Below are 16426 nucleotides of genomic sequence, written 5' to 3'. Positions count from 1 at the left end.
CTTTATCTTAGTAAAAAAAAAAAAACTCTATTACACGTAAAAGACCTGCATTCCAAATTGAACAAGTAGAAATAGATATTTAAATCAAAAAGTGTTCTATGCAGTATATCAAATGATTGAATTGAATTTCAACATGTTAGCAGCACGTTGCAGGTGGTTTAGAGCAGTTAAACTACTTGGAATGTTTTGCCTGCAAAGGAGCAACTACAGCTTTGAGATAACTGCCGCAGTAGAAAGTACAGCATTTGTTCCAGCCTTCATCCCAGGTGTGGACTTGAATTGTAATCGGTTCAAACAAGGAGTGATTTGATTTTGTTAAACTCATTATTGTCGGTCTTATGCCTTGGATCAATTTGGGACACCTCAGATTTATCTCGACAGCCCCTACTGGGGGTCTTGGCCCCCAGACTGGGAACTGCCTATCTATAATGTAGTTAAGTACCTCAAACGTACTTAGTGAACACCACAAACTGCTTTAAACATAACTGACTTAATGAACCTCTGATATTCTGAAGAAGTGAACACAACAGCTCAATATTTAAATTGTTATTATTTAGTAACAATAGGGATATTGTAATAAATGACATTACTGTGTGTTTAGTCCCTTTTACAACTGAAATGTGAACAGCACAAACCAAAGTGCACCTTTTCAACAAGTTTTCATTCAGAAACCAGCATTATTTAGCAAAGCCCTTATTTGGATCATCTGATTGTGTATAAATGTATTTAAAATAAAAATCCATCCATAAACTATAAAGTGCAGTAAAGCATCTGAACTGATTATTTTTGCATATTAGATTATAGTCGACTAACACCATTATCACAATGTACCTTTAAAACACTAAATCCAAATTTCAAAATAAAGTGGCTGTCAACATTGAAAAATGTTATATTTTGAAGGCTGTTATTGTTGTCAGTGTCTCAGGAGGCTGGGTGCCATTGAGGGGGGCGGTGCAACTCTCTAGCAGACCCCTCCCGCCCCCCAAACCCCCCTCACACACACTGTGACCAGCAGCCAGACAGGCAGGCAGCCTCCTCACTACAACACTACAACACTACTCACCACCGCGGTCACAGCAGCTTCTCATGCCTTCACCTGCTCCGGGATAGACAGCCGTCCATCTGTCCGTCCGCCCGGCCGCCTGTGCACTGAAGCAGCCTGCGGGGAGGTGGGAGCCTGAAGCGTCCAGGTGAAGATGCTGGAAAACGGGAGGAAGGTGTTCAAGGAGGGTCTGCTGGAGAAGCGGAGCGACGGGCTGCTGCAGCTCTGGAAGAAGAAGCACTGCGTCCTGACCGAGGACGGCGTGCTGCTGCTGCCGCCCAAGCAGCACGACCAGCCGCATCACCACCAGCCGCACCACGGCGGCGGCGGGGACGCGGGCAAAGTCAAAGAACTGCACTTCGCCAACATGAAGACGGTGGACTGCGTGGAGAGGAAGGGCAAGTACGTCTACTTCACGGTGGTCATGATGGAGGGGAAGGAGATCGACTTCAGGTGCCCGCAGGACGAGGGCTGGAACGCGGAGATCACCTTGCAGATGGTCCAGTACAAGAACCGGCAGGCGATCCTGGCCGTCAAGTCCACCCGGCAGAAGCAGCAGCTGCTCGTCGTGCAGATGCCCGGCCAGAAGACGGTCCGCAGCTCGCCAAACGTAGCGTGACCTGCGGCGAGTCCCGCGGACAGTGGTGCGCCATTAGCGGTAAGACAGCTCAAGAGAAAGCGAGATTAAGGAGGGGGTCCCCAGGTCCGGGGACCACCTGGGGATCCCCTTGCAAATTAAGGACCCATTTTTGGTTTTTGTTTTATTCCCTGGATATGTGTGCCGCGAATGAGGACGTCTGTTTTCACCATAGCTTACAGTCGTCCCTCACAGATCAAACCCTGAGCGATTTTTCTTCCAGCAGTGGACACAATGTGGATTTATTTTTGGCGTAAAGAAAAAGTTTGGGAGCCCCTAATGTAGGCCTGGCTAAATGTCCCCCTCATGGAGGTGAAACCCTCCGCAGGATATCCATTCACAGGCAGGTTTGATAATTCATACAAGGAGGACTTCTCCATATCCAAACATATGGCTTTACGCGCGGAGATAAATTGGTTTAAATGACGCACTTCGCGTAATTATTTACATCAGTACTGGGGAGATGTATATTTGTTTATATATTTCATTTCAAAAATGTAATGACTCACAGTTAGAACATATTTAAGCCCGCAGTGTTAAAGTTGAACATTTAAAAACTGGTGAAATGCCACAGAAACTCTGAATTAAGCGTAAAGACGCACAGCCTGCGCGCAGAAGTCACAGGCGGTCAGGTGAACCCCCGCTGTTTGTCAGTTCGTACACATACATTCACTTCCAAATGTACTCTGACACTCTAACCTGTACCGTAGCACAGTCTCAGCAATACGTGACCCCCTAGAGCCAGCTCGTCAGACTGTTAACCAGAGAAATAAGCTGCATTGTGTCTGCTGGGACAGCTAGAGTCCATGCACGTGGCTCTGTGTGTCACGTGGTGGTTTGTTGTCACACTGAGGTTTTAACCCAACAAAACAAAACAATGGACTAACATCTGGAAGCAATGTGGTCACACATTTGTACTATTCAGTTATTATAGGCATAAGTCCCCAAACATGGTGGAGACACTAGTCCTGCAAAGGCTTTGATTTGAAGGGAGGCATTGAAACCTGACCCCCACCCCTCCTTTTTACAGTTTTTTAAGAAGCCTAGTTTGCTAGCTTATTCAAAATCCCAATTACTTCTTGATCAAAACACATATAATGAATGAATTTAAAGGCATTTCGACATTAACCCGCCATGATTTATTCATATTTGTACCCAAGATCACGACTTGAACAGCAGGGCCGTAGCTACCACTGAGGTCTAAGGTCACATCTTTTGTATTTTTTTTTTAAAGAAATTAGGGATTTTAGCATTGTTGGGAGAGTTAACATTTAACTTTTTCTTTTAGTCCAACAGCAGCAAGGAATTAAATAAATAAATAATGGATTCAATATGTCCCACTACAGTTTTATTTTCCTGATTTAGGAAATACATCAAATAAAGATGAATTAATAAAATACGACATTCAGATGTTTAAAACATATGCACATATACCACAGAGATATTTTATTTTTGCGGTCTGACCGAACCTTTCTGAAGAAGGGTTGTGGGGGGTGGGGGATTTGGCTCATGACCTCCATATTTATAAAATCCTGGCTACGGCCCTGCTGAGCATTAATCCTCACTCTCTCACACATGGTTATTTATTTTCTGTACAAAAACAACCTGTATCCTCAGTTAAAACTTTCAGATTAAGTGAGAGGGAAAAGTTGTGTGTTGTCTGTGTGAGCTGGTTTGTTACAGACGGTTGGAACAAAGTGAGCCGCCTGAGGTGCCGTTATATTGAGTCCATGTTTCAAGTGACTTTAGATTTCCTTTGCCTCCTGTGTCAGGCTCCATCAGTCTGCAGTCTGTCTAATTGATTGCATCCGCAGGTTAATTGGACACTCAGCCGGAGGATGAATATCGAGCCGGGCTGCATCTCCCCCTGCCGCTTCACCGCCGAGCTCCATTCTCCAGGAGAACCCCTTTTCCATGTAGTGGTTTCCACAGACCAGCACCCCCTCCCGTCCCCTTTTCAATACAGAGACTTATTTCACAAAAGACTGATGGACAAAAAGCATGTAAGAAAACAACTGTCTTCTACCGTGCGATGGGTTCACCCCTTATTTATTATATGTGTATATATATTTTCTATAAAAACTGTTATGTTGTTGATGAATGTTTTAGTGTGGTTGTTGCTAGAGTGGAACAAGAAATACTCGCTCGGAGGTTCAAATCCTACGTATCACACACAAAGTCCATTGGGAATAAGCTTATAGATATCTTAGGCAGGTTGCTGTAGGTTAGTCAAATCAGTTCATTACTGGTAAAATGTGTCATTGTCCATGTTTTCATTTTTCAACTGAACCAAAGAATCATTAACATTCTCTCTCTTGTGCAGTGCTACAGCTCGGAATATACTATGCTAAAATAGATATACGATGAGATACCTGCATGACCTGTACCTAATTTGTTTGATGGCTTGATTTATTAATACCTACAGTACATCTTAGTATTTTTGTTGTGTGCATCAATCATTTCCCATCATTTTATTTGGCTGCATTAGATACACAATTCTCTTGCTTTCTTGTGAGTCTTAAATCTGAGTAAGATACCAGCTTTTTACCTTCAGTTTGTTTCAGTGGTTACAGAGAAGAGTGTAGTAACATGGTTAGTTACACACACAGTGCAGTTTTTGTTATATTGGCACTTTCTAGGAACAGAGCTGCTCTGAAGACATTAAAGTGGTTGCATTAAATCTTAGTGGCTGGGGACAAATTACCAATCTTTTCTGACTTGGTACGTGCAGTCTGAAACTAAAAGCTGAAAGAAGCATGTACTTCAAATTGATAAGCATGTGACAAGGAGGAATTTTATGGAGATATTTTCTCTCTGTTTAAACTTTCAAACAGGAGAAGCGGTTGTAGCTTGTAAGCTCCGTCTACTCTTATTGAACCCCCCTCTGTCAGCGACTGCTCCACACCAGAGGCAGGGTTTGGAGACGGACTCAATGGTACAGATAGTTTTCTTGGCTGAAACTATTGCCTCGTAAAAAACTTGCTTATTGTCAAGTGAGTAACAAGAGATATATTATGACTGACTAGTACGAGCATGTTCCCGGCAGGCTTACGTGTTAGCATTTTGCTCGCCAGCTACAGAAGTTCGCCAACTAGTCTTGCGAGGAGTCTCAAGCTTCTAGAACCTGTGAATGAATGCTGTGCCACTTCCTGGGCCTTTGTTAGAGCTGGATATGTTTCAAGATTATGCCCCATTTATTCCAGAAAGTTGCCCACTGGTTGAATACGTTAAAACGTTTTCTGTGGCCTGGAAAACATGGTGCGTTGGAGTCCAGTTTAAATGAGGTACATAAATGAAATTGTGTGACAAGGGCTGGAAGGTTTTATTGCAGTTTGCTAGCTGCTGACTTTCCAATATTCCAAATGCTGTGGACGTATCTTGTATTTTGATTAAGGATGAGTGAGTACACCATTATCTGCATCTGTATGTGTTCAACCAACTAAATAATCTGTATTAGTATCCGTATTTGGAATGGGCGGGGTCTAAATAGGACGTTGGTGGTGCTTAAACCGGAAGTGTTCAGGACTAACTGGAAGTCTGAAATAATACGGGTTGATCAGAAGGTGCTATATTTATCAGAAAAGTATTTACAGAGCAATTTTTTTAAATAAAAGTTTTTGAGTACAGGTATTGACACATTTTACTACTCTACTCATACTCGTAAAAAGTACATTATCTGTAGCGGATCATTTTGACTTAAGTTGCTTCTTTGCAATTCAAGCTCGCCAATTCGCTAAATTAAGCTAAAACACAGATTTTGGCTCCACCCACTGATATTTACCACAACCAATCAGATTATTTCTGTCTCTGTAGCAGCTCTGCCTCTGAGAAATGTTCATAAAACTATATCTCTCACCTGCAACTTCTATATTGCAAGGCACGAAATGCTTTTCATGAGAAAAAAGGACAGACTAAACAGGGTGATTGTTGTGAAACTTCTAAAGGTGGTGATACACAAGGTAACATTTAGTGGAACGTAACAGGCAATGGTCTCAAAAATTGCCTCTGCATTGTTTTCCCATGATGGAGGGATGTCTTGCTGTCGAGAAACATTTTATTTCACCATGGCTCATGTCGTTTCCTGTTTGCTGGAAGTGTTTCCCACTGCTTTCCCCTCTTGCCAGTGTATCACCTCTGAACCAACACATGCCTCTGTGTTGTTGTCATCTCCCACACAGGGTAATAGCTGTGCCCTTTATCTAATGAGACTGGTGTGATGCTTCTCTAACATGCCTTCCTGTTGCCATCATTACACACACAGTTATAGCTGTGCCCTTTGTAGCCACTGTCCAATTTCTTATTTCAACGTGAGATCTATTTTCATACCTCGAAAAGATACATTCCATTAAAAAAAAAAAAAAACAGCACAGTGTTTCTTGTGGTTTCTTTCCTTCTGCACAGCAGCAGATGAATGTCAGAGCCCCCTGGTTCATGGGGGTCATTGAAATGACCTGGTTAACTAGCTGCTGCTCTGTCGGTCTCCAGTCTTTCATGCTTTACAACCGCTAAACCTTTCACCTCCTGTTTCCTGGTCTAAAAGTAGAACCCATGTGGAGAATTGGGTTTCACTGCCAGTTGTTGCCGCTCAGATAAACAGCCAGTGTGTAATGTCAAATGCACGCGTGGCTCCGTCTACTCCTGTGTAAAGCCGAGCTAATTCAATTAAACACGGTGCACATGACGGCATCCTTTCTGACACATGAACGGTTCGCTGCCACTGGAGAGGAACATTGCTGTGTCAGGAAGCAGGTTGAATACTGAATACTGAAATCTGGACCTTAGGGTCACCTGCTACGTCCCTTGGATACTGCTTTTCCTCTTGTCTGTACATCAGAAAGTTAAAAAAATGTATATAGTCACACTGGGAATCAGGAACCATACCGGAAATGCACTTAAGGCATTAAGCAGATGTTTATCAAAAGTGACAGCTAGAAATCTTTAAAGAATGTTGCACACCACCATTAAAAGCGAGAAACATTAAAGCGAGACTATGTCACTGTTGCTGAGCCACTGTGGCCACAAGTGGCAGTTACATAATAGTGGTAAATGTCAAAACTTAGTAGCAGTAGCACACAAATACTGAAGAGTCATGTAATTGGCAAACAGACTGTGCAGTAATATTGATTTAAAGGTCCAGTGTGTAACACTTAGAAGATCTATTGGCAGAAATGGAATATAATATTCATAGGTATGTTTTCATTAGAGTATAATCACTTCAGAATAATAATCTTTGTGTTTTTGTTACATTACAGTCGGCTGTTTTTATCTACAGAGTCCGTTGCTGAACTGCCATGTTTCTACAGTAGCCCAGAACGGACAAACCGAGTACTGGCTCTAGATAGGGCGTTTCGAGTTTCAAGGCTACTGTAGTTTCTCCTTGGAAGGCTGAACTGTATTCAACTGGTTGCAATCTCCATCTTTACCACTAGATGCCACTAAATCCTACACACTGGTCCTTTGAAATTAGCTGACATTAGCCACCATAAGCTACGATACAATCAATACAAGTGAGGCAACAACAGCAAAACCTCTGTGTTGTGTTTTATTGCTTATGAATTCAACTGCTATTTTTTAAGAGGAACTGTCATTTCTTCTTTTAAAAGTTACATAGTGTCACTTTAAGGGCTGGCAATGTGTTTTTGGTTCCTCTGTAACTGCAGCATTATAATAAGTAATATGTGCATTATACTGACAGCTTTGTGACGAGGAAACTAAAACTTTAATCTCTGGTATAACATTTTATTTTACGGCTAATAATTTTCTGTCAATTTTCTAAGAAGTTTCGTGGACAGAACAGTAAGATAAGATAAGATGCTCCTTTATTCCTTTATTGATCACCAATGGGAGAAATTCAAGTAATTTCAACTCTAATTAAGCCAACGTAACATAAAAAATTTGCAATTTGTCTCCAGGCAGGCACACAATTTAACATATGAAAAGTAAAGTTTCCATTTCATGGTCAGTTCATTTTTGCCTGTGCCCTATTTTAAAGGAAATCTGGAAATAAACAGTTGCTTTGAAGGTTATCATAAATAGTTTAACTGACTAAAATGAGTCTCCGAACATCCATCTATATTTTCCGGTAAAATTACGACCAAATCACATAGTGCTCTTAAGAAACTATTAGGACCTAATGGACCTGTAAAATGAATTTTTACCAAGACCTCCTCTTTCTCTTCAGCTTAACAAAGAAAGAATTATTTTGTGTTGGGGTTGACCTACAAAAGGGGAGAAAAGATCAGTGAGGACATGATAAAGTTACAGCCTTTCTTGTTGTTGACATCCATCCGACATGGCGGTGCGTCCCTTTGAACTCCCCGGCAGCAGCTGTTCCTCAAACATTACATAAGAAGCCTCTGTAGCTCCGTCTTGGCATGTAGGTTGACCGCCAACTTATTCCTCACCATCACCGTCTTTCTTTGATCAGGAGGAAGACGTAGAAAGTTGTGATAGCAGGTGCGTGTGCATCTAAGTGACTTCTAAGGAGCTTTTAATACACATTTGTGGGGTCTCTCCAGAAACCTGAATCTCTGGCTGAATTCAGTATCTTCATCAGAGTGGAGTGATAAGGAGTTCTTTGTTAAGGAATAAAGCTATCAATGAATCCCATGGAAAGACCAACGCGAACAACGTGTTAGTCAGTCTTCCCTACCTTCTCCATGGCACTCAGCCACGAGCCCATTGCTTCCTGTTAAAGAGGGAAAACGGCTTTAAAAACACCAATAATATAGTTTAGCAGTGTAGCTCATAGACGTGTTTTTGACAGTTTTTGGGCAACGATGGAGCTCCATGGCACAGAGGAACTTAAGACTTAAGCTGCCAGTTTGTTTCATCGGTGGGGCCTGTCGGATGTCAGACAGCTTCAGACACTGCTGGGTCAGCAAGATGCCCCCAATATTTGAGGGCAACATCAGACGATTATGAGGAAGTTATGTTGGCAGACATGTCTCGTTCTTTAACTCTGTGTGTCCTTCTCTACTCTAGTCACAAACACACTGTGGGTTGCATAAACTCCTCACTGACTTATTTCTCCCTCCCCAGTGTCATCTTGTCAGGTGACATAACACAAAACCTCTGACGCACAGTATCTTTGATTCCAAGTCTTGAAAGGGAATTTCCCCTAGAACCGGACTCTAATCTGTTAGGACGGACCAGAGGATGCCATATACTGCATGTGACGCTGATAGGTCCTGGATCTTTGGCTATGCTGTAAGGGAAAAAAAGCCAGTCCAGCCCACAAACAGACCATTTGTATGTATGCCACAGCACTGCCCGTCAAACGGTGCATGAAAGTTGTCATGCCTTGTTGATTTTATTGTACTGCATTCGTTTATTTATAAATCCCAGGATATTCCGAGTAATCAATACCCTTACCCACCCTCCATTGTGTCTGATTAGATATGAGCACTGCAGTGCAAGCGTGCCTCAGAGGGTTATTGAATCATAAACTGAATATTACTTGAACACGTTTGTTGGTAAAATAACTCTGTTATAAATATTAACAGTGATTTCCTTTGTCCAGTAGCCTATTTAGGGTTCTGTGCAAATGCTCCATATAGGCTAACATTAAGATAGTGCTAAGCCCTCCAGTACTGTTTGCTGAAGTGTTTGCATTGGACTGTGTACAGGCAGAGCAGCTAGCAATTCAGTCCTATTGTGTTACCATTCTCTTGCCAATTGAATTTAAAGCTTTTCTAAAACAGTTAAAACAGCAAAGTCATGGAAAATGAGAGCATCTGCTGGAAAAGAAGACACGGTTTGAGAGCTGGTCTGACTCATTAGCCACTGATGCAACGCACCCAGGAGAACAGTGGTGGAGATAGTGAGTGGTACCAAGCCAAGGGTGAACTGATTTGTTGTTTTGGATAGTGGAACAATTTTGTGCCATTTTTATCCTGTAATGAGAGACGAACCAGCCAAAGCCAGAAGAGTCCTACCAGCCGGAGAGCTACCATCACCCCTACCTTTGCAAGAAGACGTCTCGCCGGGGATACAGAGTCAAGTCCTGCATCTACAGGTGAGTCAAATCGATTACCCTTTGGCCAAGTAAACAGAAGACACAAACTGCAGAGAACAGGGCTTGCAACTTAAGGTGGAAGCGTTTTGCAGCGCAATAACAACCGACACAAATGTTACTGCGATAAGGTAGGTGATGGGAATGCCACTTTGGATGATAGCTGCAAATTGTTTTTTAATTTTTATAGTTCTTTCATAAAGCATTTAATGTTGTTCTTAGGCCCATTACACAACAACAGTTTTTGCATAAAACCATAAACTTTTGAAACCAGGTTCCAGAGTGCAATCTTTTGAATAAGCCACCATTACAGTCGCTTCGTAAACTGTCAAAACGGTGAAGGCGCAATTACATTTTGTGTATGACTAATGAGGAGATTTAGGACCTATGGTGAAATAGTCGCTTCACTAAGAACAGCTTCCTGCTGCTGGACACTGACGAGAGCAGTGAGAGGGAACCAAAACAGAAAATCTGCACAACCAAAACAATGAATTAAGAGTTGCTAAAATGCTCCATAGAACTGAGGGGATATACAGAGTTAGATGATAATTCTCTGTTTGTTTGTCACTATACACATCATTAATATAATAATAATCAGAGCACTTTTAATTAAGCATAAAACATGTTTTGGAATTCTTCCCTTTCCATTGCTACACTTGCATTTAAAAATGTAACGATTGTTTGAACCCATTTATGCATGCAGCGTGGTAACTTTATTATATTCCCAGAGACCGGACACTCCTAAGCTACCTGCCACCAGGTTTTCTGTGTCTGACACACAGTGAAACTCAGGTTCTGCCTATTTTACCTGGTTGGAAATCCAGCATTGATTTAAGGCTTTGCACAATGTACCAAACATACACATTTTGCTGATGTGTTAGCATGATGCATGAAACATATGTGATGTGCTTAATTATAAGCCTCACTCATTAGACATGCACAGCATAATGCAGCATGACATCCACTGAATATAGTGAGTGTGCTGCAACAGTGGCATGATACATTGTGCTAAAGTGTCAGCATGCTCCATGAAATTGTATTATAATTATTTGTGTTTTTTTATACTCCTTTGTACATCTCATTTCAGCCAATCTGATGGTCAAAGATTCCCTCTAGCACTGCTGATGTGTTGCTGATGTGCTTGATTGGTTGCCATGCCAACCTTTGCAGAACCAGTGAGTCAATGGTTTGATTTGCGCTGGTTTTATTCTCACATTTGTTCACTCCATTATAGAAAACTTTTCAGACTGCACACAAGTGTCGTTAACGGCTCTATAAAAGCCATAATCAGCCTCAGGATGTTCATTACTTAGATTAGAGGGACTCAGCTGCCATTCTTATCAAGCCACATCCACTGTCATATCCGTAATCACAGATCACTCAGAGATGTGCATGTAGAAAACCCTCAGATCGCTTCATTATTCAAAGTGGCTGGCGAGGAGATAACAGGTACACAAAGAAAGGCCCATTATTCTGGGACATCTGGCGTCAGCCCGACTCCACTGGCTCCGTCAGGCGGTGAAACAGCTCATCAGTACAGAGAACGGAGAGCAGATTGTCCACACACTCGCTGTTTTGTTTTCTCCCAACTATGTAGGCGTTAAGATAGATAGGTGTAAGATTGCTTTATGGTGCTTTATTCAGCCTGTGCGTCAGAGTCAAATCCAACATGTCTGTGCTTTTGTGTGGATATCTGATAAAGTATGGGTACTAGTAAGTGTGTGTTTTTTTTTATTGTTCCATTATCCTGCAGTAGAGGATTATGGGGAACACAAAATGAATAATCCCATACTTCAGATTTTCATTCTCACTATTCAGCATTATTAAACCATTATACTTTATGTAATTAGCCATTAGCAGGCTGTGCAGTGTGGTATAGGGATATAAAAATCCAGAAATACTTAGCCATCTGCTCAGTAAACTGTGTGTTTTATACTTTGTATGTAAATGACCCAAATGGTAAGAAAGACTGAAAATGATGAGCAAGGCAAGCTCGCTTTTTGAGAAAAGTATTTCAGCTTGTCACTTTGCCCATTTCACTCCATGTGTACATGTGTGGGTGCAGATTGGAGTTTCAGTTATGCAAACATGTCTCGGAGGCAAAGCTGCCCCGGCGTCCAAGGTCATCGCTCGCCTTCTCTGTGATTCATAGACGCAGTGACTTGTTTTGGGTTCAGTTCTGTTCTCTTAGACTCAAAGGGATGTGACATGATCTCATTGATTGAGTTACATCACAGTTTCTGGTCAGGTAAACTGAGCGGCGTGAAAAAGGGGAGAGGCAGGAGACGAGACTAATGTTAATAACACCAGGTGCTTTTGATAATTGATGCTTTGTAGTCACATTGAAGCTCAGGGGCTGGCTGCATTTGTACTTTTGCTCTTATACTCAACTACTCTCATGCAAGTCAGTTATCTTCACAAGTTTAAGGCCTAAAAGTGAGCAACACTAGCCACAGGGTAAGCTGCACTAATCCATATTTTTATATCAACATTCAACAGTGAATCAAATGACTATAGCATGAAAGGAGGTTGGTTGTAGTGATAAACTCACAGACAAATATCACCCACCTTTATTCTTCAAGCTGCAGTAGGCAGCTGTTTCCAGCAAAAAGCCATGTCCTGAATCCAATGGTATACTACCTGCCTAACCTGAAACGACTAAATTGTCTGGTGAACATAGTGGAGCATTTAGCAGCTGAAGAGTCAGATATTTCCTCCAGGAGTTGGTGGAGATTAAAGATGGACTGGTTCCCTACAGAGATAGACCTTTTGTTTAACCAGAAACAGCTGTAATATCGCCACCAGCCTCCATAGAAGAAAAAAAAGGTTTTACCTCACCTATTATTGTACAGTGTAACTTCATTCAAAGTGGAGACAAACTCGCCAAAACCACTTCTGTTCGTCTTTCCACTGTTCCAACAATCGCCGGCGTAGATGATAAAAACTGCAGTTTCAGTCGCTCTGCTCAGCTGCATGCGGAGCAGATTGGCTATGTAAACAAACCACAGAGAGGCTGCGATAGCAACACAGGCAGAGGGTGATGTCATTATCGGCTCAGGACACCTTGATTCCACTGTACCTTTACATAGCTAATAGTTGTTAGCTGCTACATAACCTTTAAAGTGTCACAAATAAAATTGGCTTTAACGGTACCTTGATATTATAAATGTTGACTCAATGTATTTGTGATATCCATCACAGAATTATGTTAAGTGTAAAGTAGCTGATGGAACGGAGCTGCACTCTTGGCCGTTGGCCATATTGTTTAGTTTGAATATAACTAATCCATAAGTACAACATAAGATAGTAAAGATTTAGACATCTTTGTGCAATGGATGGTCTATCTGAAGGCAGTCTGTGTGCCTTCTATGTGTATGTCTTTGTGACACAGATGGGCAGTGATGGGTGTGCTCGTCAAGTGGTGAAATTCACTTCAGAGTTTCCTGCGTTTCATGAGAAAACATTTCACTTTGTAAATAACCATACTAGGTTTTATTCGGTATTGTAGATAGCAAGCCTGTTGAACACTATCACATGATTCACCATCATACGATCTCATGTGAAAGAAGTTACTGACATTTATTGTTTTTACATTTTGACCAGAATTTCTTTTCTGACTCTCAACCTTGCCAGCTGCTGAACATTCCCTCCAAAAAACGTGATCTTTAAACAATGAGGTTATACAGCCCTGGGCAGTGTGTGTATAACTGAGACTACAGTTTGTGTGTGTGTGTGTGTGTGTGTGTGTGAGAGAGAGAGAGCGAGCTTGATTGTGTGTCTGGAGTGTTTGTGGACTGTAGATTTGGCTCTCCTATATCTCCCTGCCCTTTGACCCTCTCTGTGCTTGCTGGCTTTAGTCCTAGACCACCTCCCTCTCTTTCCCTATGTCTACACACACACACACACACACACACACACACACACACACACACACACACACACACACACACACACACACACTGCAGCACCTGTTGCCAAACCACCCAGCAGAGGCAGTGATGGTCAGTTGGCTTGGCTCAGACTCTCTCAGCGATTAGAGCAAGAAGTTGGTGCTGAGAGCAGAAATGTCACCTTGGTGCCTGCTGCTTCTGAAAACTCCATAAAACCCCGACTGAAGGCTCACACACAGAACACTGGAGACTGTAAAAGTGTGCTTTATGAGAATACATTTTATGACTAACCTCTGTTTGTGAGTTATATGAACTATAACTGGTATGAGTTGGGATTCTGTGCAATTCAGGACTGTCCACAAAATGGTCTCATTGGACACTTCCACACTGGAATCCCCTCAGTATCTTGACTTCTATAGTCGAGACTTTGCAAGACTTTCTTGCTTTTTAACGTTCTTTCATTAAGCCTCAGCCGCATTGTCACTGTTGCTATGCCTCTCAAACTCTCTGTTTTCGCACTTTATATGTTTTACAATGACAATTGTGGTGTGAAATTTTTAGTTATTTCTGAAACATTTAGTCTTTTCAGACAGAGAAAGCTTCTCATTATTAGGTGGTGAATTTAGCTGACTGTCGCTAGCAGATATGATCAGCTTTAGCTAGCTAACCAAGTAACATTAACTCAGTGAGACGGACTGTCTTTCTCAATGCTTTTAGCTGGTTCTGTCTTACTGTCATGGCAACGGCCAAAACACCAAACTCAAGACTTCAAAATGGTGCTCCACAAACCAGTGGGTTACGTCACGATAGGTTCACTCTTGAACAGCAAAGAGAATCTGGTGAACTTTTAAAAATAAATATCTCAGACCACTGATTGTAAAAACAGACAAAAAAGAATCAATTGGAGTACGTAGCCTACTTACCCAGAAATGAACAAAATCTGCCTGGTTAAACTGAAACGCTCCTGGTCGGACATAAAGCCGTGTGCAGGTTGGACCCAAACAGCATTATAGTAAGGCAAATAAAAAGTATCTTTAATTCTAACTTAACCTTTCTAAAGAAAAACATATTCAAGACAAACAACAAAGAGTTTAGATTTAACATTATTACAGCCAATTTTATATTTACAGAAGGAAAGGATGAGGGCTGTTTGGCAAATGTGACCCTATCTCGGGTATCAACATCAGTTGAGGTTGCAGGAATGTAAATTTCTCAACATCCAATAAAGTACAGGACAGAGCTTACATTGCTAACCCGAGACACTGTGCTTCCACACTGCAGGATGTTACAGTCCTAAACAAGGACTTTTCTAACCAAAATAACATGATTAGCTAATAATATTCTCCTTCACCTTGGAAGTAACGCTCAGTTAATACTGTAGCTGGTTAGCTGTACATGATAACATTTGTAGTTTAGCGCAGATAAACACTGTTTAATCGTTTTCCTGGCACTTTTTTTCACACATCTGGAAAAAGAATTAAAAACTACCATTGCAGAATCCACTACAGTTCTACTGAAGGCAGAAATCTGATTTCAAAAATAAAAATTACAGCTCAATTCCCTGAACAGGTTGAACCTATGCAGAGCTAGGAAGTGAATCCATGAATGTGTGTTCAGCTGGAGGATACCTTGCATAAAAAAGTCTATTAACCACAATAGAAAAGCATACAAAACATCTCATTAAATTTGCAAAGTGGCTGTGGATTTGCATGCACTCCTCAGGCTGTTTGTGAGACTTTAAGAAAGCACACCAGGTATGAGAAACACCTCAAACACCGCTGGTGTTGCTTTGGTTTTTTTGCTTTTTCCACGAATATTTCCTTTGTCGGCAGCAGTCAGGAAAACAGGAGGTCAGCAAACCAGAGAACATATGTATTCTATGACCCACATATCCCCTCATTCAACCAGGAGACCAAGTTAGCTGTCTCTTTGTCACACACACACACACACACACACACACACACACACACACACACACACACACACACACACACACACACACAGAGTAAATATCCTTTCCCCTATCAGTAAGAATATGCAGGTGGTGAGCTGTAGACTCCTGAATACAAATCTACGCAGACAGATGCACTCAGTCTGTACAAACGCAAGCAGACACGTACACAGGGAAACACACACATATAGCCGCCCCCTCGTCTACACACACAGGTGATACGGTGTCTACCAGTGATAACAGCAGCCGGGCAGCTGAGCGACACAATCTCTTCCTCGCTCCCTTCAAGGTCACCGATAGGCCGGCGGCGGCAGGGACAGCTGTCTCTCAGCCAATCGCTGGCCTCCCTCTGTTTGTGTGAAAAGCTCAGTTCCTCTTTTGCATGAGATAACGCCGTTGTTACACTGGGATTATCTTCTCCCAGGAGCAAAGCAGCAGTTAAAAACAATGCAAATGGAGACGGCGGACCACTTTGCAGGCATTTGATTGAAAATAAAGAGTTAGCCAGGGCCGGTTTGGCAACTAACGATACAGCTTTTTTTGTTCAGTTTTTCTTTCAACAGCTGTAGATTTTATTTCCCTGGAAAGGGCCAGCTGGGAAGGACATAAATTCATGTTAGGAGGGATTCATGATTTCTCAATTGAGTTTGCTCTGACTACATTTTTAAAGCTAAACAACAACTCAGGAGCTCTTCCATTAGCCACATAACTCAGGTTCAATCCCTTGTGTTAATATTCCTGCTGATGTGAACAAGTGAATGGTACTGTCACATAAAAAATAAGAAAGTCAAACGAGGTATAAAAGAGGCTCTGTCTTTTTAAAAAACCTTTTCAATGCTTGAATCTCAAAACTCAAATGCAATAGACAGAAAGAATGTGTATTCTTTCTATA

The 16426-nt window shown here is 41.8% G+C and overlaps 1 protein-coding gene and 1 long non-coding RNA gene across 3 annotated transcripts in view; both read left to right on the top strand.

Moving 5' to 3' along the window:
• The first annotated feature begins 1000 nt into the window (after window positions 1-1000).
• phlda1 (pleckstrin homology-like domain, family A, member 1) lies at window positions 1001-6046 on the top strand. Its single transcript, XM_051393194.1, has 2 exons — window positions 1001-1700; window positions 3494-6046. The coding sequence occupies exon 1, from the start codon at window positions 1197-1199 to the stop codon at window positions 1659-1661; it is 465 nt and encodes a 154-aa protein (XP_051249154.1). The 5' UTR covers window positions 1001-1196; the 3' UTR covers window positions 1662-1700; window positions 3494-6046.
• Window positions 6047-9609: 3563 nt separating this feature from the next.
• The window catches only part of LOC127359279 (uncharacterized), an 89508-nt gene continuing 82691 nt past the window's right edge, over window positions 9610-16426 (top strand). For both annotated transcript variants that reach the window (XR_007882632.1, XR_007882633.1), the window contains exons 1-2: window positions 9610-9696; window positions 10781-10868. This is a non-coding gene — a long non-coding RNA (uncharacterized LOC127359279). The remainder of the gene's footprint in view (window positions 9697-10780; window positions 10869-16426) is intronic.

The sequence above is a fragment of the Dicentrarchus labrax genome, unplaced genomic scaffold (genome assembly GCF_905237075.1).
Source record: "Dicentrarchus labrax unplaced genomic scaffold, dlabrax2021, whole genome shotgun sequence".
Taxonomy (NCBI): Eukaryota; Metazoa; Chordata; class Actinopteri; family Moronidae; genus Dicentrarchus; species Dicentrarchus labrax.
This window is presented reverse-complemented; position numbering and strand designations above follow the sequence as displayed.

What these genes read in the sequence shown, in the direction of transcription:
- phlda1 (XM_051393194.1), top strand. Translation starts at nt 1,197, where the DNA reads ATGCTGGAAAACGGGAGGAAGGTGTTCAAGGAGGGTCTGCTGGAGAAG.